The sequence below is a fragment of the Balaenoptera physalus genome (assembly GCF_965194825.1).
Source record: "Balaenoptera physalus genome assembly, chromosome: 13".
Classification (NCBI taxonomy): Eukaryota; Metazoa; Chordata; class Mammalia; order Artiodactyla; family Balaenopteridae; genus Balaenoptera; species Balaenoptera physalus.
Genome location: NC_138892.1, coordinates 95536376 through 95562304, shown reverse-complemented (window position 1 = coordinate 95562304; position 25929 = coordinate 95536376). Strand labels below are relative to the sequence as shown.

General features: G+C 37.7%; 1 protein-coding gene across 2 annotated transcripts; it reads left to right on the top strand.

Moving 5' to 3' along the window:
• Positions 1–492: 492 nt before the first annotated feature.
• Positions 493–25929, top strand: STRAP (serine/threonine kinase receptor associated protein). 2 transcript variants are annotated; one of them, XM_082421943.1, is made up of 10 exons: positions 493–933; positions 1661–1796; positions 8029–8110; positions 8932–9004; positions 11627–11723; positions 12722–12859; positions 16187–16323; positions 17974–18123; positions 18674–18739; positions 19476–25929. In XM_082421943.1, the coding sequence occupies exons 1-10, from the start codon at positions 822–824 to the stop codon at positions 19535–19537; spliced, it is 1053 nt and encodes a 350-aa protein (XP_082278069.1). In that variant the 5' UTR covers positions 493–821; the 3' UTR covers positions 19538–25929. The 2 variants fall into 2 exon arrangements, with proteins under 2 accessions (XP_082278069.1, XP_082278070.1); XM_082421944.1 differs by lacking the exon at positions 12722–12859.

Sequence of the window (25929 nt, the reverse complement as noted above, 5' to 3'; positions counted from 1 at the left end):
AGGGGTGGCTGGGGAAAGCACTTTTCTTAAGGGCCTTGTAGACAATCCCGGAGGAGCTGCCTATATAATTGTAAATAAAGATTGAAAAAAAAGTTCTTAGTGTTCGCAGGTTTGGGCCGCCGTTGGGAACAACTCTGGTTGTTCAACTTGAATATTCTGATACTCGGCACAGTCTAGCTGGTTGGACTGCTCGGTGAGTAATCCACATGGGCCGCCAGGTTCAGGGTCTGAGCGGAGAAGGACCCGCTTTCGCCCCCCGCGAACTCCGCCCGAGAACAGCAAGGCCGCAACTGACCGCTCGAAGTTGGCCACCGGGACTTTGATCCAAAGCGTAAAGCGCCGCCAGGCGCCGTGCGAAGCGGGCGCAGAGCCAGCGTCACGTGCTCAACGAACGCTGATCTCACGCCTGCGCGCTGCCTTCCTTCTGGCTCCACTAAGCCTCTTCTCCCTGGCGAACCCGCCTTCCCGCCGGATCGTCACTTCCGGCGGACGCTCAGCGTCGTTGGTGTCGTCACTTCCTGCCGGTACCGGTGTGGACGGTGTGGGTCGTGGCCGCCGGTTCTGCGGTTCTCCCCCTCCCCTACTCTCCTCCCTCCCTCCCTTTCCCTCCCTCGACGGCGGTCGGTCGTCCGTCGCAGACTCCCTGACCCGTCCCTAACCCCTTTCTGACCTCGGGGCCACCGGCTTGGCCTTCTCCCTTTTCCCGGCTCAACCCCAGAGTCAGGGCGGGGGCCTTGAGGAGGCGGAGGCGGTGCCACGGAGGAGAGAAAAGACCAGACGACCCTCGGCTCCCCCGCCGGATCGCACGGCTCGCAGCCGCCATGGCAATGAGGCAGACGCCGCTCACCTGCTCGGGCCACACGCGGCCCGTGGTGGATCTGGCCTTCAGTGGCATCACGCCTTACGGCTATTTCCTGATCAGCGCTTGCAAAGGTGAGCAGGGCCGCTGATCGGGCCCCTGACGGCTGGGACTGGGCGGAAAGGGACTGGGGCCGGCATTCCCCTTTGCCGAGCGGACTGCGGCTCTCGCAGCCTTTGAGGTTAGGGCCCACGGTGGGCTGATGGGGAGAGGAGTAGTGTTAGGGTTTCCTCAGCTGACGCCGAGGGGCTTTGCTAAGTAATGGCCCTAACCAAGGTCTCTCACTTTAGCTTTATTGCTATTTCTGGAGAAGCTGAACTGTGCACTTGCCTAGACGCCCCGGCCAACAGACACCGTAAATAATCTTTTAAGGATTCGGGGAATTCAGAAACTAGGCCAGGCCTTGTTTTACACCTTAGTTTACAAAGACTCGCTACTCCTATTATCTCATAGGATATTGTTTTGTTGTATGGAATTTTTCATTTCCATTTTTCATTTTTCAAATGGAAGCTGAGGCTTACTGTTAAGAAGTTTGTCCAAAATAAGACGCGAATCTAGATTGTTTTGACGCAGATCAGTAGTCTTCTTACCGAATTACAAATGCTTCCCAAAGAGAATGTCCAGCTCGGTTTTTCAGTTAATTTATTTCTGGACGTTCCTGGACGTCTCCTGTGAGTGAGAATAGATAGACAACAAAAGCAGTTTTCCACTTTGTTTTTCAATATGATCATTTTATGTTTGAATCTTAGATTTTAAGTAATCTAAACTTCTAAATCACATGTCTTCTTAAATATCTTTTAGATGGTAAACCTATGCTACGCCAGGGAGATACAGGAGACTGGATTGGAACGTTTTTGGGTCATAAGGGTGCTGTTTGGGGTGCAACATTAAATAAGGACGCCACCAAAGCAGCTACAGCAGCTGCAGATTTCACAGCGTAAGTGCCGCCAAAAATGGCCACCTTTGGAGTTGTCTGTGGATTGTGTTCAGAAATGATCAAAACTTCAATAAAAGTTATTCATGGAATTCTCACTGCCTGCCATATAGAACACATGGTGTTTGATCTCACCAAAATTCCACCCTGATCCTGCCTGCTTCTTTCTTTTAAATGGTTCTCAAAATGTTCAGAGACTTAAATGACTAAATTCTGTATGTCTGGGTTGGGACCCAGGAATCTGCATTATTAACAGACACTTCAGATAATGAATGTTGGTGGTCATGCTTGCAAATACTGCTCCACATGTGCTGGCTGAGTGGTATCATTAACTCCTATGACTTCCTAGGGCTAATGACCCCAGGTTTTTAGCCTAATTTCACTCTCATTTTTGTTAGACATATTTAAAACTCCCCAACTCAATTATTCTTCATTTTTTAAGTTTTTTAAGACTGAAATCTAAATCATTCTTGATTTTTCCCTTCCATCTAGATTATCATCTTCTTTGTTGATTCTACCAGCAGAATGCTTCCTGACCACGTTGTTTTTTATGCCTCGGCCACTGCCGTATTAGTGCAGGTCCCTACCACTTGTCCTTTCCCATGTGTTCATCCTCCCTGGTGCCGCCAGTTGTATTCCTGAACACAGATACAAATATCATCATGTCACTTCTCTATCTCATGATCTTCTTGTCTTCCCTGTGCTTTGTCAGTGCTCCATGATCTTGGGTGTACATTAGAAGCTTTTAAAATACTCACATGCATGTGTCTAGAAATTCTGATTTAATTGGTCTGGGGGTGCAGTTCCGAACATCAGTTCTTTTCCTTCCTTGAAGTTCTAGGTGATTCTGATGTGCAGCCTTTAACCACTGGCCTAAAGGTTAAATTTCACTTGTTGGCTCTTGAAAATTTGGTCTCATCCTAGTTCATCATTATCGTCGTCTGGCACTGCACGCCGTATGCCCCACAGTCTAGTTATACTAATATTGTTGCAAGAATACACCTTACCTATTCTGATTTTTGCGTTTGTGTATGTTATTAAAGTGATTTGCGGTGACCCACTTTCCCCATCTGAGCATGTGTCATATATAACCCTGGTACCTCTAGTTCCTAATTGTGTTTGTGATTTAGCAGGCACTTAAATGCTTAAACTAAGGAAGGCAATGTCAAGGGCTATTGCACATGTAATACTCTATTAATAGATTTGAGGCTCTGGAGAGTAAAAGTGGTCTTGTTGATGTTTTTTTTTTTTTTTTCTTTAACAGAATTTTACACTAGGGAGCAATTGTAAATGTGTTTGTTGCTCCTTTGTATTAAGCAAATTAAACATACTAAGTTTATTATGAAAAATGAAGGCAGATTGATTGAGTGGTGGATACATGACTATATATTTGTTGAAACTCGTAGACCTCTATATCATGGAGTTAGTTTTACTATATGTAAGTTTTTAAAAATAAAATTTTTAAAATAAGGAGAGGGAGATATAATCCCATGCTTATGTGGGATTAAATTTGAGATGATGAGAGAGCAGTAAGAAAAGTTATAAATGTCAGTATGAACTTTTTTCCTGTGCCTTCAATGAATAGATGTTATTATGTTCATGAATAACCATTGTAAGGCTTTGCACCCTGCCCTATTGTGATTGTATGAAATTCTGATAAAATAAGGAACTGCTTGGTTTTATGTCAGTCCTTTAATGTCAACAGCTTCAGGTCAAATGTTGCTGTAGATGTCAGCATGTGTGCTTATAATGTGACAGAGACTCCTTTGATTGTTAATTATGGGAGGTGAAAAATAGGAAGTAAAAGTGATTCTCAGACAAGGAAGACTTGTGGAGTGTTGGAGGGTGAAGGTGCCCATTCCTTCTTTTTGCTCACACTGTTCCCTGTGTTAAACTTCTGGCTCTTACAGTACTTATTGATGTCAGTGTCATTGCTTTTTGAGGCCAGGGGCCATGTTTTATATTTTTTTGTATACCTGGTTTGTTCAGTACTTTATGTTTGTCAAATAAATAACTTAAGGAAGTTTTCTAAAGTAGAAGGATAAAGAATGGGCGAATTATAGATCTTGGTTTTGCTTCTAAGACATTTGTGTCTGCCATGAGTTCAGCTTTTTTTTTTTTTTTTCCCCTTTAACTCCTCCAAAGTTTGTTTTTTGCTCAGTCCAGTAGGAACATTGTCATTGGGAATGAATGTCATTGATTTTATAACAGAGATAGAAAATTGGAATTAAAAGCTCTAGATTTAAGATATTTGGTAAGTGGATTTTAAAAATGTCATTATTGAAACTAGGTCCCAGTCTGGTGGTAAGTTAATAGTTAATAAAGTGGTATTTTGAGTTAAATATAATTAGGTAATAAATGTAACAAGATCTTAGACACTGTAGACATTAGCATTAAAAGAGACAAGCTTTTGAATTGCAGTTCTGGACAAATATATTTCTGTTAGTCTCAGTTCTGTGTTATCTGGCCCTAACAATGTTAATTACATGAGCAAAATGCTTTCTCTCCTCCTGCTTGACAGATGGTCTTGTTCTCATCTTTAAGAGACCTGTGCAAAAGCTTGTTAGGAAGGATGCCCATCTCTGTAAAATCCGTGAAGACTCCTGGTTTGTACATTTAGCCAAATTGTAATGCCAGTCCTCTGGAAAAGAATAAAGTGCATTAGATAGAAATTACTGTTCATGTGATAATTACTCTGAAATGGAGAGAGGAAAGGGTGTGAAAAATATGGCAGTTTAAATACTTAAGAGAGTTCTGAAAAGAGTATTCAGGATTTTACCTTGCTGCCAGAGGCACAGCTATCTGTGTTTAGGTCACTAACAGCATTAATAGCCCAAACCATTCATTTGAGGACATGTCTGTGTATGGGTATTGAGTGTTGCTTTTGTGCTTTCTTAACGTTTCAGGTCTCAGGGTCTATGTTTACAAGTGGTTATTAAAAGCATGAATGCTGGGGCCATATTGTCTGTGTTTGAACCCTGGCTCCATCCTTTAATAGCTCTGTGACCTTGTGAACTTTATTTAATCTCTTTTTTTCCAGTTTCATCATCTATACTAATGAGAATAGTAATAGTGCCTACCTCTGGTTGTGAATATTAAATAAGTTGATATGTTTCTAATATTTAGAATATTGCCTAAAATCTAATAACTATGTAAGTGTTACATGTGTAAGGTAACACTGGTAGCTACCACCCCTACTAGACCAAAATCATGTGTTATTTTGGAACTTCTGTGCTAAAGCCATGAAACCTTTTGGTTTCATGCAAGAAAGTTTGAGTAGATTTAACTAACAAGAGGGAGTAGTTTTGGGTTTTTTCCCCCTCAGTTAAGGCTCTCAGGTGCCATCATATAGTGGGAAAGATGTAAGCATTTACATTAGCCAGGCCTGAGTTCCTGTGCTAGCCATGCTGTGTATTTTCAGTTTGATCATGGGATGCTTCTTAAACTTCGGTTTTCACATCTGTAAAATTAGTGTAAGTCTGATTTTGGTGCAAATCAGAGAGATCTTTCACCACTTACATGCCTGGAGTCTAGCATAGTGTCTGTTACATAGTAGGTACTCGGTTAATGGACGCTGAGTCTTACCCTTCAATTGCTCTGTGTCTGTCTGTGAGGTGTGGGAGTGTGTGCATTCTTTATGTATATTCTTCTCTTTTAATGACTTGTATGGGGTCTGCTGTTATGGAACTTGACCCAACTAAAGAGCTCCCCAGCTTACCTGATTAATCATAGTTGGTATAAATTATTTTTAGGTGATTGTTTTTGTTCCCTCATTCTTAGGTTTCTCAGAAAATTCATTAATTTCATGTTTATCTAAAGGATAATTTTGTTCCTGTTTCTTGTGGAGAAAATACATTCAGCAGAGCCGGTCCGTGGGTCAGTTTAGAATGTTAACTTGAGGTAATTCTGGCAGTCGAGTCAGCTGATGTGTACACTGTCCCTGAAACACCATCCTCTTTATATCTTTTAATTCATAGAGCTAATGTTAGCACTACATCTCCTGATCCTCTTCTCAGTCCCTCTACTGTCTTCATCTGGAGAGTGCCAAACGTAAAGAAGATGCCTGTGCTCTGTCCAGAGAGTGCTTAAGTAGATCTAGTACAAGTGACTAGAACATGCTCTGTCGAGAGCGTCGAACTCAGTTTTACTAGTGTTGCCAAATAGGAGGAAAACAGCTAGATACATGGGCCTTCTGGATGATACTACTACAGTCACACCGGTGCTTTCCTCCTCACCAGTGAGTGGACATGGTCTAAGCAGCATATTAAGATTTTAAGGAGTTTGGGGAAGATGATTGAATATACTTGAAATTAGTATTTCTAAGGACATTGCCCAGAGTTCCTTTGAGACATGGCATCATGTGAACAGGATAGAGATTTCAGGTATATTTGATGTTTTCTTCACTTTTGACGCCTTCTGTTATTGCAGCAGTCTAATCTTTGTGAACTCTTATCACTGATTTCCCTGTGATTAAGAGTAAGCATATGTAAACAAAAGTAAAAGGAAAAAACAGAAAGGAATGGTTAACGGAGGCGAGATAAATAGAAGGTTTAGTGAAAAGATACCATTTGCGATGAACCCTGAGGATGAGTAGAACTATGATAGCTGAGAATGTAAAATACATGCTTAATAGAACAATATGAACAAAGACAGAGGAGCCTGGAAGAAAATACATGGCTTGTTTGAGGAATGGTCTATAATCTGGTGTGATTAGATAAGGAGAAATAATACAAAATGAGGTTGGGAAAGTAGCGTTGGACCAAGAGAGTTGAATTGGAAGTGGGAGAGATTAGAACAGGTTTCCTGTGCAAAGAGAAATTAATATTTGAGAGTTTAGTAGCAGTACCACTCATAGTTGATATTGTTTCTCTCAGAACATATTTACTCAGCCACTCATGACTCAAGTATATAATTTGCAAGAAATTTACAATTTCTATTGCATCATCAGCATTTATTCCTGTTAGATGGTTCATGTTTCTTTACCGTTGCACATGCTATTAATGCTTATCTACAATGGCCTTTCCCTTTTTTTTCCCCTGGCATATTTCTACGTGCTCTTTAAGGCTACAGGTTTTTATGTTTAGATTTTCTGGACTTTCTGGCGTAATTAGTGGTGTGTTTTTTGTTTGTGTTTCTATAGTCATGTGTGTTTGTCATTTAATTATATTTCTTAAATGTATTATTTAATGGATTTTTTTTTCATCTCAGCTAAAGCTAATGCTCTACTAAGGCAGGAACTTTCTTTGGGATCATTTTTTTTCTCCCTTTTGTGCCCTAGTACTGAGTCTAGAGTGACATACTTGATGTATTTATTGTGTGTTTAATGAGTAAATGAAGAAAAGATACTCCTTGCTTTTCTCTGTTTTTCTTTCTCCACTATTTCATTGTTCACTTCTTTCCTAAAAGTAAATGTCAGTTACATTAAAATGGAAATCTTTAGGGAGCGTAGCTTGTTCCTCATAACAGTTTCTTTTCCTGCGTGGAAAGTTTTCTTGTTTACTTTTCAATGACCTCTTCTGACCTAAAATGAATTGTTTTTTTTTTTCTTTTTCTCTACTGTTAAAGCTTTTTTATTTGGGGAACCCCTTACAGTATTTTTGTGAACTATTATTTCATCATTATCCCCCAACATATATACACACATATGTATGTGTGTGTAATCACATATATATTTTGGGTTGGGATAGGTTAGGGAAAATAACAGTTGAGAGATTTAAAATCGTCTCAACATTAGCATTATGTAATCAAAGGCTGTTACTTTGTGTGGAAGTTAATTGGACTAGGATTTGAGAATTTAAGAGTCACCTTTGAGGAAGAGATGGGGAGAATATTTTCTTCTCTACTGTCTTGATTTAAAATTTCATGTAACCTCTGTCAAGGCTTTTCATTCTCCTGTAAAATTCTTTTAAAGGATTTCTTGTTTTTCATTTCTTGTTTCTCATGTACATGAGAGTAAAGAATAGAGAAAATAATGGGAAAGGTGAAACTGAACTGGTTAAAATGTTTACAGTCTTGCTAAAAGGATATTATGGCTACAGGCTAAAATGGAAGTAAGGATGGATTGGTTCATGAAACTTGTTTACTTAAAATTTGATATTTTCCATTGTCAAAATTAGATTGTTATATCGTTTTTACCTTATAATGTAGTTATATAACATTTCAAATATCTAACTTATTTGGTAATTAATTGTCAAAATTACCATGTTTATCTTTTAATTTTACTTTTCATTTTTAGCAAAGTGTGGGATGCTGTCTCAGGAGATGAATTGATGACCCTGGCTCATAAACACATTGTCAAGTCTGTGGATTTTACGCAGGTATCAGAAAATGGAATTTGTTTTAGGAAGTTAAATTGCTGTTATTATAGGATATGACAGTGGTCTTATATTTGATTGGTTTGTATATTTGGTTTTCTGGGGGAATATTTGGTGTACATTGGCTTATATTTGATTTGACTGTAGATTAAACCGTACACCTTTACAGTTGACTCTTGAATAACACAGGTTTAAACTGTCTAGGTCCACTTAACATGGATTTTTTCACTGATAAATACCGCATACTGCAGTATGACATGGTCCACAGTTGTGGAATCTGCGGATGTGGAGGAACTGCACGTAGGAGGAACCACATGTATAGAGGGCTGACTATTACTTATACGTGGATTTTCGACTGTGTGGAGGGTGGGTCCCCTGATCCCTTCGTTGTTCAGCTCAACTGTATTTTGTCTTAGTTGATCCTATGAGGCTTTTAAGAACCCTGGAACTCTTGTATCAGTACTTCAACAATAGCAACAAACATCTAAAAAGCCCAAATAATGTTTCCCAGCCACTTTCAGAAGGGAGAGGATAAATTTGAGATCATCACAGATGTACTCCTCAGTAGGCAGCCGGATCAGGGCCGACTAAGAGAAGCCGTGTGGAGGTGGTATGACATTTGAACTGGGAAGCTTACAGGGCTTTGGCTATTATGAGAAAAATAAATGCTGTACAGTATTTTCTCAGGAGTAATTGGTCTGTATGCATCTCCTTGTGACATCTGTGAGCCTTATTTGGATTCTGTTTGGTGTTGAAGAAGTTTCAAAGAGATGTAGCTTTTAAAATCTTTAATCTAGTAAGATTTTACTTATGTGTGTTTTCAGGACAGTAATTACTTGTTAACCGGGGGACAGGATAAACTGTTACGCATATATGACTTGAACAAACCTGAAGCAGGTAAGTGTAATTTATACGTATTTGTGGTTTTGTTTTCTTTTAATTTAAGTAACTTTTCCTGATTAAAGGAATTCATATTTAGTACTCAAATTAGGAAAATAAAGATAGTCACAAAGAAAAAAATTAAAATATAATCCATCATCCAGCATTATTAATTGCTGATAACGTCTTTAGCTTTTGGTTCATGTTTTTCCAGTTCTTTTTTTAATGCAGATATCTTTTGAAATATTGATTTATTTACTACATTGTGCTTATATAGCCTTCCTACAATTTAAAAAATTATCATGGTAAATTTTTATCATGATACTAAGTCTAAAAAGGTACGTAACAGTGTTAACTACCTTTTGGTTAGGAGTGGTTATTATCTGTAGAAGGTGAGAAGGGTAAGAATTCTCAGTGTGTATGCATACTTAGATTTTTTAACCACATGGGTATATTAGCTATTCAGAAGAATTTTAAAAATCTGTAATAGTTTTTTCATGTCTTTAAATATTCTATTCATTCTTTCTAATGACTGTATGGCTCTCTATTCTGTGGATAAGTGAACTAGCCAGTCTCCTATTATGGCTTATTTGGTTATTTACAAATTTTAAAGATTATAAGCAGTGTTGTGCTCAACATCCTTACAGTTGCATATACTTCCACAATTGTTTCTGTAGGATACCTACATAGAAATAGAATTGTTGGGACAAAAAGGAGGTACGCTTGGAAGCCACTGATAGATACTACCAAGGGGCCCTCCAGTGAAGTATAAAAATGTATCTATGGCTAACTTGTTTTAGCAAACACTGATAACTAGCTTTATCTTTGCCAATTTAATAGAAGAAAAATGATTCTGTCTTATTAATGTGCACTTGAAAAGTTATTCATGAGATTAAAATACTGTTGAATACCATTTTAATGTACTACTTCTTTTGTGAACTAAGTACCTGTACATCTTTTTATTACTCATTTTAAAGTTTCTTTATTGTATTCTCTTTAGTCATTTGCTTTTAAATTTTGTCAGTGAGGTTTATGGTATGCACATTTTAAAAAATTGGGTGGTAAAATCTATCATTTCCTTTATGAATTCTCTCATTGCACAGAAGTTGTAAGACATACCTTTTCTTCCCTAGTCAGACATTCACCTCTATTTTGTAGTATTTCAGTGCTTTTCTAGTCACATACTATGTATTTTAAAAGCTACCAAAATATGACAAAAAGAACTTTGTTTTATTTATTATATATTAGTTGGGTTCTTAAATTTTGTATCTTGGGTACTACTGTTTATTCATAACTCAATAAACTTTAGAAGTTTGTAAGAAAGTCAAAGCTACATTGGAAATTAAGCAGTTGTTCTCGAAATATCTTTTCTAAAAGTACTTCTAAGGTGAGGAAACAAACTACCTTTGTGGATTATTATCCTTTGGCACCTGGTAATTTTTTTCTTCATTCTCTCTAATAACTTTATGCCAAAACATAGCAAACTACTCTGACCTCACTGAATCAGTGTATCTATCTGACTCAGCAAGATAGTTCAGGGCTCAGGTAGACATATTTCGTCTTCTTTTACCTTTCTCAAAGCTGCCTTTTGAAAGTGGCTCTTCCACTGTCTTGCATTGGAAAGGAGCAATTAACTGAGCTTTTACTGTCTGTCAGAAACCCGATTAGAAACTTTAGATGATGGCTGCTGTAACGTGTGCATGGTTTTCATCTGTGTCTTGATAGCAGTGTCTGTCTGTGTTTTGCATTCAGCTCTTGCTATCCACTCAAACATCATGCAGCCAAAGAGTAAGCTGGGATCATAGTACTGGTGTAGTGTTGTCTCTTTGGACATATCCACCACTGGCCAGCCTCCAAATTCCCACACAGAGAACTTTGGGAATAGAGATATTGTCGCTTGGGGGAATTTAATGTGAAATACCTCTAGTAACTCTGTATTTTTTTTAAAAGGCAAAAAAAAAAAAAAGAAACTTTGAATGTATATTCTCATTTGATTCTTATACTCAAATCCAAGGTATAGTAACTGTTGTTAATCCAGTTTCCAAGTGAAGAAATGTAGTCTTCAAAAGGTTAAGTGACTTGCCCAAAGTCAAAGTTGTGTTGAATGGTATTGCCTCCAACTTCTCCTTTTGCCCAGAGGTAACAAGTGGTTTTGTTTTGTTTTTTAAGTGTTTGGAAAGTCTCGAACAGAGACAGGTTCCCACCTTTTTGATGCTTTGCTCTGCCAACAGTGGCTTGGAAGAGGGTCCTAGCATTAGTGATAGCACTTGAATTAGCTCAGGCTGTCTTGTTCCTGGGTCCATATTCTTATTAAATTATGCCACCTTAGTTATTCTTTTATTTCACTGAAGTACAACAATGCTTTCAAAAGCAGAAAAGTAGGCTGGAGGGAGTGGTGTATTCAGTCCCATCTGCACGTATAGTTCTTGGGTTCCTTGTCATGCAGATACATTTTTGTTTCAGTATAGAAAAACTGAATGTATCCTAGGTAAACATCAAGTTTAAATTGTGGTGGGCTTTGAAAAGTTGCAGTCTAATTTAAAACATAGTTTTCCTTTTCTTTTTACATAGTTGTTCAAATATTGCTTAGTTTTAAAAATCAAATATTAACAAATGTATTTTAAATTGTTTCATCTAAAGAACCTAAGGAAATCAGTGGTCATACCTCTGGTATTAAAAAGGCTCTGTGGTGCAGTGAGGATCAACAGATCCTTTCAGCTGATGATAAAACTGTTCGGTAAGTAATTTTTCTTTAATAATTTAAAGTTTGAAAAATATTTGACCTTAGAGCTTATATTTGAAAGTTTTTTATAACTACTATGTAGGAAGCATTGTGTCTGAACATTACAACTTTGGCTGTGCAGGGGTCAGATTTTTCTGAAGCTATCCATTTACTGTTATAAACATAGAGCAGAATTCACAAGACAGTTAAGACTACTGACACCTTTATAAGCAGATGCTCTTAACCCGGGTCAGTGGGCAGGCTGGCCATAGGGTGTCCAGTAAACCCCTGAAATTCTATACAGTTTTTTTTTTTAAGCATTGATTTTTTTAAAAAAATTAATTAATTAATTAATTTTTGGCTGGGTTGGGTCTTTGTTTCTGTGTGAGGGCTTTCTCCAGTTGCGGCGAGCGGGGGCCACTCTTCATCGCTGTGCGCGGGCCTCTCACTATCGCGGCCTCTCCTGTTGCGGAGCACAGGCTCCAGACGCGCAGGCTCAGTAATTGTGGCTCACGGGCCTAGTTGCTCCGCGGCATGTGGGATCTTCCCAGACCAGGGCTCGAACCCGTATCCCCTGCATTGGCAGGCAGATTCTCAACCACTGCGCCACCAGGGAAGCCCTATACACAGTTTTGTGAGCTGACACCTAATTATTTTTCTGTGGAAAGATAACTATCAGACTCACAAAAATCGAGTGTAAGAACCATTTATTTAGAGCAACGCTGAAATTGATAAGATTAGGAGTGTCTTAATAGCACAGTTTTGCTGAATCATTTGGGAAGTATATTTAAAGTATTAGTTTTGATTTCACCGACAAGCTACCAAATAATTTGATGTTTTATGGGAACCCAAAATTTCTCAGTATCATCTGTAATTTATGAGTTGGAGTAGAGGTTGTTTTACAATTGTGGTTATTTCATTGGTTAATCTGCAGGTGTAACTTAAGCTATAAGCATTTTTCTTAAATGAGTAAATACCTCCTTACTGTCCTCTTTTTTTTTTTTTTTCTTCAGCCTTTGGGATCATGCTACTATGACAGAAGTGAAATCTCTAAATTTTAATATGTCTGTTAGCAGTATGGAATATATTCCTGAGGGAGAGATGTTGGTAATAACTTATGGACGATCTATTGCTTTTCATAGTGCAGTAAGGTATGTCTAAGAAATACCTTCATTTCCTTTTCTGGTAATACAGGGGCAGTTTAAGGTACTTAAAAATTGGAAGGCATATGCTAAGGTATTTAACTCTTTTAAAGGCAAATTTTGGCCTATACTATGTAATATGGAGGGAAGTGTTTCCATACCCAGTAATAATGAGTTTTTTAAGAATTTGGTATGCTTTAATCAGAGGAATTAATCAAATTAATTTCCAGATATTTAGGACATTTATTGGTAAAATTCACCAATTTTTAATCAGTATTTTTCTTAAAAGAATCACTAGACTGGTGCTGTAGTTTATATTGTTCATTACTCTATAAAACCTCTGTGATCGTGATTCTGCTATTTATTTCACTTTAAAATTTCAGAGAAATTAGTGATTTTTTTTTTCTGCTTCCAAGTATGGTATAGACCTGATGATTTTTTTAAAAACAGACTTAATTTTTATGGCTATAAATGTATTAAATGTTGATGTTGAAAATTTGGAAAATATAATTTTTAAAAACCTACAGTCCTACAGCCAGAAGATTCGTGGTAGCTGTCTTTTTTGCTAGTCTTTTTTCTTCGTGTGTGTGTGTGTGTGTGTATGTATTAGTGTTGGTTTGTTTCTTTAGTTACTAGTACCCTAATGAGCATAATTTTTATTTTTTTATTCTAAAATACTCTTAGCCATTAAACTTCTTTGCAAACAGTTTTACTAGGTGCTTTGCATCATAGATTACACTAAATCATGTATCAGTTCCCCTGTTTTAACACTGCAGTGAGATTTGTGGTACATCTCTTGAATGTTTCTTTACAAGAGAATCCTGTAAGTAGAATTATCAGTTCAAAGGTTAGGAATGTCATGGCTGGAGCAGTCTGCAGCCTGCGTGCTGCTTTGTCACCTGCCCCATCCTGCCTGCCACTGCCCTGGGTGGGTGCCTTCCACACGCTGTGCAGTCTGCTCTCCAGTGGGTAGATTCACAGAGAAACATGACAACAGAAAATGGTGTTGGAACAGTGGGAATCAGCAGTTTTTCACAGGAAGCTTTGGGAGATGTTGTTTAGTGTAGTCTGCCTGAAGTTGGAACAAAGTTGAACAAACAAGATGAGTTTGGTGCTTTGTAAAGTGTGAAAACTGCTAGTGAACTCTGTTCTCCTCTATTAGGAGAAGTAAGCGAAATTAATGAAGCCCTTGCAGAAAAGCCAGGACTTGTCAGTAAATCTTGTTGTGAAGATCAAGACGACACTGAGTAAACCCTTCAGAATTAGATGAACTAATGGGTGAAGAAGCATGTGAGAAATACATAAAATGTATTGAGGAGTGAAAGTGGAACCCCTAAATAAACTAGTTTGAAACAAACAAAACAAAGGGTGGCAATGTGTTTAAAGTTCTTAGGAAACATGCCACTTACTTGATTTCCATAAGGAATATACCACATTATACTCTGACCAGCAGTCCTAACCTTTTCTCTAAAGGGCCACTTGCAGAGCTAAGCTTCACTGAATGGCAGAAGGAAAGAGAAGGCAGTCATAATGGAGATGAGCAATTAAGAATGTAAAAGAGTTCATACACACACAGTGAATTGATAATAATAGTAATGTTATTGATAATAATAATGTTATTGCTCAGAACCATTAAATTGTACAGCTATGTTCATTGCTTCTGGATTTGGGCAGCGTGCAGCCCTGTTGTAGAACGTTGCCTGAAATGGTGGTGGTAGAGGTTTGCTGGCCTGTTAAATATTCTAACATTTAAGTCAGAAAAGTTGCTATTCAGTGATCCTGCGTAAGTCAGCCTTAATTTTTCATGCTTTGTAGTGTGTGATGATGGGAGTAGGATGGCAACATTTCGGAGCTGAAATACTCTGATGTTGTGTGTTGGAAGCCTTTCAGGATTTTTAGGGTTAGACTGGAAAAGAGCCGATGTCCAAACTCATTGATGTTCAGGTGAAGCTACTGTTACGCATTGATTTTTGTTATGTAGCTGTAGTCTCAGATTTAGTTATTGTTTTATAGCCTGATAGTTAAAAACTGATCCATTTTTAGCAGTTTTATATTTCACAGTATTAAAGGTTTTTTTCCTGTTGCAGAAACTTATAAATTCTCAGCAGTTGAAAATAATATACAAATAATCCTTTATATTAATTACTTACTGTAAAAACTTTTTCTGTTTACAAAGATAATGCATACTTGTCCTAGAAAAATTAGACAATGCAGAATTAAATTTTTTTCAAAGCAAAAATCCCAGTATGTTAGCCCTACTGTTTTAATTAGCCAGCCCAGTCATTTTCAGGAAGGCATTCACTGCACAAAATGTGGATATCCCTCTGTGGAAGTATCTTTGTATTTTGCGGATGAACTCCACTTGGGCATAGTATCCTTCTGAATTTTTTATTTTTTTGCTAGTATTATTTAGAGGGTTTTTTTTTTTTTGGTGTTTTTACTCTTTTTTTAAAAAACTGAAGTGTAGTTGATTTACAAGGTTGTGTTAATTTCTGCTGTACAGCAAAGTGATTCAGTTATACATATACATACATTCTTTCTTTATATTCTTTTCCATGATGGTTTATCACAGAATATTGAATATAGTCCCCTGTGCGCTACAGTAGAACCTGTTGCTATCCATTCTTTATATAATAATTTGCATCTGCTAATCCCAGACTCCCACTCCATCCCTCCCTCCCTGCCCTGCAACCACCAGTCTGTGCTCTGTGTCTGTGAGTCTGTTTCTGTTTTGTAATTTCATTTGTGTCATATTTTAGATTCCATATGTAAGCGATATCATATGGTATTTGTCTTTCTCTTTCTGACTTACTTACTATGATAATCTCTAGGTCCATCCATGTAGCTGCAAATAGCATCATTTCATTCTTTTGTGTGGCTGAGTAGTATTGCACTGTATATATGTACCACATCTTCTTTATCCATTCATCTGTTGATGGGCATTTACGTTGTTTCCATGTCTTGGCTATTGTGAATAGTGCTACTATGAACATAGGGGTGCATGTAGCTTTTTGAATTATAGTTTTGTCTGGATATATGCCAGGAGTGGGATTGCTGGATCATATGGCAACTGTATTTTTAGTTTTTTAAGGAACCTCCACACTGTTTTCCATAGTGACTGCACCAAGTTACATTCCCACCAACAGTGCAGGAGGGTTCCCTTTTTTGCACACCTAGAGGGTTTTTTTTTTTTTTTTTAACATCACTGTGTTTGACCAAATGAATATTGGATTATTCCTTGAGTTTCAGAGTTTAGGAACAGTTTAAATGTATAATTGTTTCCTTGTATTATTTATTAAATATTAAAAATTTATAAATATCTAAATTTTTTTCTAGTTTGGACCCAATTAAGTCTTTTGAAGCTCCTGCAACCATCAATTCTGCATCTCTTCATCCTGAGAAAGAATTTCTTGTTGCAGGGGGTGAAGATTTTAAACTTTATAAGTATGATTATAATAGTGGAGAAGAATTAGGTGAGTTGTCCACTTTTTCTTAAAATGATGTAGGTACTTTGATCAAATGTTAGGTTTCAGCGATTAACACCTCAGCCAAGTTTTTAGCTGCTACTTTGTTTTTAGCTGTCTTGCTTTACCATCCAATGAACTTCAGCTTGTTAGAATTATACACAAAGAATAAAAGACAATTTTATGTTTTGTTTCTTTGGGAAAACTGATGGATTTGGGTTGGGTAAATCGAACCTTGGTGAATAGACTAAATAGAATCTATTTTAATTGTTTATGGTTCATCCTTTATTGCTTGCATGTAAGTTACTTTTTAAAAAAATTTTATTTATTTTTGGCTGCATTGGGTCTTCGTTGCTGTGCGTGGGCTTTCTCTAGTTGTGGTGAGCTGGGGCTACTCTTCATTGTGGTGCGCGGGCTTCTCATTGCAGTGGCTTTTCTTGTTGCGGAGCACGGGCTCAGTAGTTGCGGCGTGTGGGCTCTAGGGCACGCGGGCTTCAGTAGTTGTGGCACTTGAGCTCAGTAGTTGTGGCTCATGGCTCTTGAGTGCAGGCTCAGTAGTTGTGATGCGCAGACTTAGTTGCTCCGTGGCATGTGGGATCTTCCCAGACCAGGGATTGAACCCGTGTCCCCTGCATTGCTAGGTGGATTCTTAAGCGCTGCGCCACCAGGGAAGTCCCTATAAGTGACTTTGCCATTGTTCTTATTTAATGTCACTGTTCAGAGTTTTAGAGTGTTTTGGCCACATGTTTTATTCTCTGAAAAAGAGAAGTAAATTATTTGCCTGGTATCTGAGGTCACAATTAGTGAATACTGAACCTTGGACCCAGACATTCTTATTCCAAAAATCTCATATTCTTTCTATTCTCATGATAATTTTTTACACTCATGATAACATGATCATGATATTCTCTGGGGGAAGCTAATGCGTGAGTGTCCTTGAGTTGAATAGACATGGAGGCAGAACAGGATCACTGGTCTAGTAAACAGCTTTGAAAACTGATAAGGTGATAAGGCATTAGAAAGTAAGCGAGAAAAGTTCATAACTAAGGATATGCCTTAAACAGAACAACACCGCTACTAATCTGTACATTTTCTCTTTAAACTCCGTATAGGATCAGCACTGATCCGATATCTTCATGTTCTGTGTGACAGAACGACTAGTGGACTCTAGGTAGACGGCTGGGAAATTAAGAGGCAGAGTGTGTAAAAGAGCTCCATCTGGTGGCTCTCTATAGGCATAATAAGAGTTGGTTCCCTAGTAAACAGACAGTGAGTTTGGGATTTGGAAATGGGGATTGAATTCACAGACTTTAGATCTGCTTTCTGTAGATTTTAGAGGGGTTTTCATTTACTCCCTTTCTTTATTTTTATTGGGACATGACGCCTCAGTTTTTTGTATTTTTTTTTTTTTAGAGACAGTGTGAAACCATAGTGTGTGCTAGGATTGCAAAGGACTAATCTTACAGAGATATTGTAGACATGATGAACCAGTTTGTGATGAGAATCACTTTATTTTCAATTAGGTATAGTTCTTTGACTTTGCCGTCATGAATTTCACATCTTCCCAATAATGTAGACAATTATTTTCTCTAGTGTATCAATACTTAAATGTCATGTTTAAGTATTAAATTATCTAAAAGCCCTTCTCTTCTTTTTCAGAATCCTACAAAGGACACTTTGGTCCCATTCACTGTGTGAGGTTTAGTCCTGACGGAGAACTCTATGCTAGTGGTTCTGAAGATGGAACATTGAGACTATGGCAGACTGTGGTAGGAAAAACATACGGCCTTTGGAAATGTGTGCTTCCTGGTAAGAATTTTTATTCGTGATTTTGTATCATTTTTCATTGTTAATTTTGTTTCAGCATTTCTGTCTTTATAGATTTTAAAGTATATAATATGGTTACAGCAAAGAGAAGCCCGTGACTAATAAATCATCCATTGTGTTCTTTGGTTTAAATTTTTTTGTTGTACAATATATTCTGTTCCTAAATTTTTACCCTAGATCATTTGGTGAATGGAATACACCTAATTCAAAATTTGCTAGAGGACAGTATAAAGAACTTATAAGTAAATGTATTTAATCTCTGAATACTACTACTTAGTGATTCTTACTAGTAGACATGTTTTTTAATAAAAATACTTAGTTATTGATCCCAGAGTAGTTGTAGTATGGATCTAAAAGTATGAATCTAAAAGACATACTTTTTTAGAATCACAATTATTAAGAAAGCTGTTCCTCTCATGCTTCGTAGCTCATCGCTTGGCATAGTCTTGGCGTACTCTTCTTGCTTGTTAAATGCTAGAAATTGCTAGTGATATTATAATTCACATAATCATCATTGCTTTTGTTTTCATAGAAGAAGATAGTGGTGAGCTGGCAAAGCCGAAGATCAGTTTTCCAGAGACAGCGGAAGAGGAGCTAGGTAAATACTAACAATTAACTTCTGTAGAGTCCTGGTGGATTGAAAATTGAAGTGTTAATGTTAGCTTACTCATTGACAAAGGGAATTTATTCAGTATGAACATATACTTAAAGAATAGAAAGTTTAAATATGTGTATATTTATATATACATGTTTACAAGACAAATATTTAAATACCTACTGCATGGTAGTAGCCACGGAGATGTATTACGTATTATGGACGTGACTGATGAGGCTACTCTTACAGGACTTAGTGTCTAACTTAGGAGGCAGATGCCAAAATAAATAAATAGTTACAATTGTAGTTTTTACTTAGCGCTTGTTAAGCACTTACTACATACCAAGCGCCCTTCCCCAAATCTAGAATTACAAATTGTAATGCGCTCTGATCATATAATAATGTTTGAAGTTGGAATAAATAAAGGAGGGAGCCAGATCTTTCAGAGATCTGACTTTAATTCAGTGTTTATTAGGTAGTTGAAGTCACTGAAAATTTAGCCTGGAAGAGGGGCCCCTTGGAGGTTAAGTTATGGTGTGGAAGAGTTTGATGGGAAGTGTGTGAACTCTTTCTTCATTGCTTTTTCAGTGGCCTGAGCTCATCATTAGTGGCATGTGTGCTGTTCTCTTTTGCTTCCCCTCATCAGCATGCTTTAAAAACTTTTTCATTCACAGAAATGTAGAGTTGCTTCTTTCCTTTCTTAAATTGACTATTGTGACTTTTTGTTTTTGAATTGTAGAAGAAATTGCTTCAGAGAATTCAGATTCCATCTATAGTTCAACTTCTGAAGTTAAGGCCTGAGCATCAGGCAGATGTACACAACTTATGGACTAAAACAAACAGAGAAAAGCATCAGCCTCCAGAGTTACTCTCTGCTTAAGGCAAACATGAGCAGTAAATAATGAGGAATATGAATTAGCTCCAGTGCTGGAACTAACCAACTTGGTGATACCTATAAGTGAAAACACAAGAGTATCAGCTGAAGGCAGATGGAGTTATACTCTTGTAGTACGATGGTCTGTTGTCTTTTTAATGAATATGTGCAAACCGACATCCAATTTCTCTTATTACAGGTAGATTTCTTGTAGCTGTTTATGTTATTATGAAGAGGGAAAATATATTGGCTTATTTTTCTGACTTTTCCCTTAAAGCAGAAAGCCATTTTTTTTGCTTTAGTTATAAAGAAGAGGGGGATACATGATAAAGTAACTGGTTTGATTTCTCTTTCATTGTACACTGTTTCTGAACATCTAATTGTTTTTAGTTGTCTAAATAAAATGCCTCTAAAACAAAACTGCGTTTGTTTCTTGGGAAAAATTGATAGGTTTGAGTTTTATAAATGGAAATTGCCAGAAAGTTTTTCTACATCATAACTATATCGAAAGACAACCCGGTTAAAGAATCTGTAGTGAACATAAATTGTTTCCTGATTTTGAAATTCAATTACTTGTACTGGAGTTTTGAAATTTTTATGTGCTTTGGTAGGGTTGTATATACCTTTCTTCCTCCTAGATTGGATAGGGATACTTGACCTGCCTTTTAAAAAAAAACTTTCAGAATAATGGCTTATTTAAATGATACTTGCTGGTTAAAAGAAAAAAAAAAAAAGGCAATTCAGAAATAGCAGAAAGATAGCAGAAAAATCACTCAAAATCCCACTACCCCGAAAAAATCTATTAAAATTGAGTGAACATTAGCACACATGAGTGTACCTCTGAATGTGTGTATGCAGATAGATAGGAAAGATTTTATAAAAATGGGGTAATTGTAGACCTGCAATGTTTGTTTTCCTTTATCCTTTTAAGTTCAGGTGGTATTCAGAAAGCCTTTTTTTTTTACCAACCTTTTAATAAAATGAATCAACTGAGTTTAGATTTGTGATACATTTATTTTTTAATATGGAAGGAATATATTGAACCTAGTAGTCTGGAAATACTTTAGAGAAATGAATAACATCTCTGCCAAATTGCTTTTTCTCTATCTTGTGAATGACCCTTGATAACTTTCCTTCAAAGGAATAACCAACCCCAAAATAAGTTTTTGAGGATTTCTGGTAAACTGGCAGAAAGCACAGTAGGCTGTGACTGCCTTAGAGGGCCAAGAGAGGTGTGTCGTGGGGAGAGGCAGCTGATAATTCACACAGGGTCTCGCAGCGTGAGGGTGTTTTCTTGTCAACTTGCTACGTGCCTGGTTCTCTGCTTTGCAGCAGCAGTATTGTCAGTGTACCACAGACTCTAATCCTCGTCTGACTTACCTTAAATACAGTTGAGATTTATATGCACCAGATTGGCATTTTGAAATCGCTTGGTATTTATGAAGTTTATGACCAAAGGAAGTTTCTTCTATTCAGGTTTCATAAAAGTCAAAAGAAAACACAGATGCATACTTAACACCATCACTGGGTGGCATGTAGCTTGAAATCTGTAACAGTTGTTTTAAGTTTATGAGTTGAAGAATTTCAGGCCATGGAGCTCTGTCATACCATAGCTTATACTTGTGTGATTAGCGAGTTCATGTTGGTCAGATCTCTGGTTGACCGTACTGTATTAATTGTCAAGTTCTTAGGTTTTTAGATTCTGGTTACCCAGTCAAGTCATTTTAGGTTTTGGCTTTTGCTGGATTAATAAGAGTTGCTTATGATCGTTAGCTAAAATCGAGGTGTTGGCAGAGCTGCATTCCTTCTGGAAACTCTAGGAGAAAATCTGTTTCCTTCTTCCAGCTTCCAGAGGCCACTGGCATTCCTTGGCTCGTGGTCCCTTTCTCCGTCTTCAAAGCTGGCCACATAGCATCTTCAAATCTCTGAGTCTCCTGCTACCCTCTTTCACTTATTAAAAGGACATTTGTGATTACATTGGACCCACCTGGATAAACTCAGTTCAAGATCCTTAATACCATCTGTAAAGTCCCTTTTGCCATGTAAGGCAACATTCGCAGGTTCCAGGGATGAGGATATGGACATTTTTGGGGGGCCATTAGTCTGTTTTCCAGACCTTCTAATGGTAGAATCCTATAGTAGAAATTTAGCAAAAAGTTCAAGTATATATATACGAAAATTGCATTTGTCAGAGTCTCAAGTGTCCTGCGTGTTTCTAACCCAGTGGTCACTTTTCTATTCTCATCTTACTAAACCTTCAGCAGCATTCAGTAGTTGTCTACTTCCTTGTTTTTGAAATACTTTATTTTCTTCACTTCTCTGCAACTTCTGTCACACTCCTGGTTTTACTTAAATCTTTCTGACTGCTTCTGAATTTACCAATTCCTCCTTTTCTGCTTCAGGTCTGATCTGTAGTTTCTAGCTCTGCTCTCCAAAGGGAAAACTCGTTGTGGGATTCAGTGTTTTCTGAAATCTTTCAAATTCGTATATCCAGCCTGCTGCCCTGAGCACCAGAGTTTAATGGCATAGTTGATGTTCTGCCTTAACCTTTAGTAAGCATCTAAGACTTGTGGAAAACAAATCTTAATTTCTCAACCAAACCTATTTCCCCCTCAACTTGTTACCCATTCTGATAATGGGCACTGCCTAAACTGAAAGACAAAGTCCTTGAGTCTGTTCTCTTATCCCTATTTTTAGTCTATATGTAAGTTCTGTGGGTTCTCCTGAGTCTGTGCTTGCCTCATGTCCACTGTTACCACCCTAGGCCAGGCTCCCTCTATTTCTCACGTAGACTGCTGCAGTGCCTTCCTAACTGTTCCCTCTTGCCCCTACTCCCTCACCCTGCCCTCATGCCATCCATTTTCTACACAGTAGGAAGGGTAATTGCTTTAGGACTTGAAGAGGCTGAGTGTCTTGTTTAAATCCGTAGTGTCTTCCTATCATACCATGTTTTTACTATTTTCTGACTCTTGCTGCCTTTGTGACTTTTCATTTTTCCCTTGCTTGTACTGCTCTAGCCTCAGTGGCTTCATTTCACAAGGCCTTTTTACTTGGCTTGCTATTTCTGCTACTTGAGCCACTCTTACTTAAATATATGCATGGCTGACCCTTTCTTGTGATTCAGGTCTCAAGTCCTGTGACCCTCTTGTCACTTGCTATTTTGCCCTATTTTATTCAGAGTTCTTACCACTGTCTGAAATGACCTCGTATATTTTTTGTCTTCACCAATATTGCTTTGCTTAGAAAGGTGGCTGGTATATCATAAGTGCTCAATAGATGTTGAAACAAGTCCCTAAATGAGCACCAGATCTTACCAGACCAGTAAGATTATTTTTCAGTTATGCAGCAGACCATTCTCTCCACTGAAGAGTCAGACGTGGCCGGAACCTACTCAAAGCACTTGCCTCTCCAGTGAATTCATGTACAGCTTCATCGGACTTGAGATCCAATAAACTAGGAGGACTTCAGCTTGTGTGATACAGTCTCCCCATCTCCACCCTGCTTCCCATTCCTCCTCTGGTGCTTCCTCTCTTATGTCCTAACGTCATGGTAGCTCAAATCCTGCCTAAGTTTTAGTAATTTACCCTACGAATCATTGCATCTCCGTGTCATCTAGAGGTTTCTTCTAAGAAACCAGGATTGAGTACAGTCAATTCTCTTGAGAAATTTTCGTGTCAGTAAAGAAAAGTTGAACACATTCGTTTTAATGTCTACAAAATAGTAAAGATGTACCATAATAACTTAAAGGTTACATGTTTTAATAGTTCAAATTCAATGGAATTATTCATTTAGCTGCCTGTTTTTGAGACCAAGGTGGAGGCAAATGGATGTAACTGTTCAGGATGGAGCAACAAAATGGGGAATTGAAAATGCAGACCAAGGGAAAATATTTCTCTTGTAGGAACCTTATGTTTTACACCTGAATATTTTCAGACAAACAGTGATTCTGTTGAGTTACATGTGGGTCTCACACTAGGGGGATTCCTGAAGAAAAAGAATTACTGGAGCAAGGACATTCTCAGACAGGCTTAGCTTTTCTTTGCTTAGCTATAGGAATGCACAATTGCCAGTGTGACATAGTGTCACCTAGATCAGTGTGACTTTAAAATCAACAGAGTTCTTGAAGAAACAAATGAGGCATCTAACAAATTTACCTGTGGAAACAAGGCCAGAGTGTGCATCTAAATGATAGCTAATGAACAGTAACCATACTTTATAGGTTGAATCACTTTATATAATTAATGAGAGAATGCAACTTGATCAAGTGGAAAATAACTGGTTAAAGTTTACAGATGTGTGTAGAAATAGTATTTATTAAGTGCCTTATGTTAGATTTTCTGCTTGGTTTTAAAATACTGTTACTTTTTAATCTCTCCAATAACCCAGTGGAGATAGGTAGTATCTCCATTATACATATGGGAAACTATTTCAGAGGTTAAATGACTTGTCTAATGAGTTTGGCTTCAAAGAAATAGTCGGAACAGTAAATGTGTGGTCTGTAGGTTATATTGCCTGGGTTTGAACAGATTTGGTGGGGAGGGATCAAATAACTGATGGAATGGGCTTAACTCATATGAAGAACTTAATATTAGCTAGTGTTATGTATTTATCAGTGATTCCCCAACTTTGGGATTTGGTGGAAAAATAGATAAAAAAGGCAGGGGGTGTTAGGTGGGGGTCGGTGGCAAGACTGAGTGGTCTGCCTCTAATTTTGACAAGTGAGGCTATGAAAACATCTACCAGCACAATATTCATGAAAGAAAGGTCATTTTAAAATCCAAGTTGGTAGTGAAGGGCATAGTGTCAGGACTGTTCTTTAAATTGAATAAAACTTCATAAAAGAGGCAGTATAATTCTTATTTTTCTTATTTCACCATGAAGTAGGAACTAGATGTTCTAGAAGTCTCTCTGCAGTTCTGAAATATTTTGATTCTAATATTCATACTCTCCCCTAGTCCTCCCTGTTTCTACACTTTCCCCCATCCGATTTAGAAATACTGTTGACAATCCATAATCTAAGTGAATTTTTACCTAAGGAGCCTGTGAGTGACTGCTCTAAGAAATCGTAAAGACTACAGTCGAATAAAATTGGACTTGTTAAAACAGTGGGCACTATAAGAAAGTAGCACAAACAGTAATATACGATCATTCATCTAACAAATACTGTAGTAGGCCCTGGGCGTATGACCAAGCGAACACAAGTATTGGGCTGGCCAAAAAGTGCCTTTGGTTTTTAAGTAAAAATAAAAGACACAGTCTTCATTTTCACCAAGAACTTCATTGAACAACGTATTCACCCTTTTGTTCCACTACCTTCTGCCATTTTCCAGGCAACTTTGTAATTCCATCTTCCCAAAACTTTTTATCTTTTTTGAGCAAAGAACTGTTCCAGGTGCCTTTTACAGTCTTCCAGGGAATTGGAGTTTTTTCCATTAAGAGAATTTTGTAAAGACCGAAATAAATGGAAATCTGAAGATGCAACATCTGGTGAATACGGCAGATGAATCAGAACTTCTCAGCCAAGCTGTAACAGTTTTTGCCTGATCATCAAAGAAACATGCGGTCTTGCATTATCCTGATGGAGGATTATGTGTTTTCTGTTGACTAATTCCAGATGCTTTTCGTCGAGTGCTGCTTTAAGTTGGTCTAACTGGGAGCAGTACTTGTTGGAATTAATTGTTTGGTTTTCCGGAAGCAGCTCATAATAGAGGGCTCCCTTCCAATCCCACCATATATGCAATATCACCTTCTTTGGATGAAGACCAGCCTTTGGTGTGGTTGGTGGTGGTTCATTTCGCTTGCCCCACAATCTCTTCCGTTCCACATAATTGTACAGTATCCACTTTTCATCGCCTGTCACAATTTGTTTTAAAAATGGAACATTTTCATTACGTTTAAGTAGAGAATCGCATGCAGAAATATGGTCAAGAAGGTTTTTTTTTGCTTTACGTGGAAACTAAACATCAAAGCGATCAACATAACCAAGCTGATGCAATTGATTTTCAATGCTTGATTTGGATATTTTGAGTATGCCAGCTATCTCCCACATGGTATAACGTTGATTGTTCTCAGTTAATGTCTCGATTTGATCACTATCAACTTCAACTGGTCTACCCGACTGTGGAGCATACACCAGGGAGAAATTCACAAACTACTTTTGACATGTTCCATCAGTCACAGCACCTTCTCCACACACTGCACAAATCTTTTTTTGCATTTCAGTTGCATTTTACCTTTCTTGAAATAATAAAGCATATTATGCCAAAAATGTTGCTTTTTTCTTCCATCTTCAATATTAAAATGGGTATACAAAAATTCA

Excerpts from the sequence above, each read along its gene's own strand:
- STRAP (XM_082421943.1), top strand. The coding sequence starts at position 822 with ATGGCAATGAGGCAGACGCCGCTCACCTGCTCGGGCCACACGCGGCCC. Across the intron at positions 934-1,660 it reads CCTGATCAGCGCTTGCAAAG|ATGGTAAACCTATGCTACGC; the intron begins GTGAGCAGGGCC and ends AATATCTTTTAG. Across the intron at positions 11,724-12,721 it reads GCTGATGATAAAACTGTTCG|CCTTTGGGATCATGCTACTA; the intron begins GTAAGTAATTTT and ends TTTTTTCTTCAG.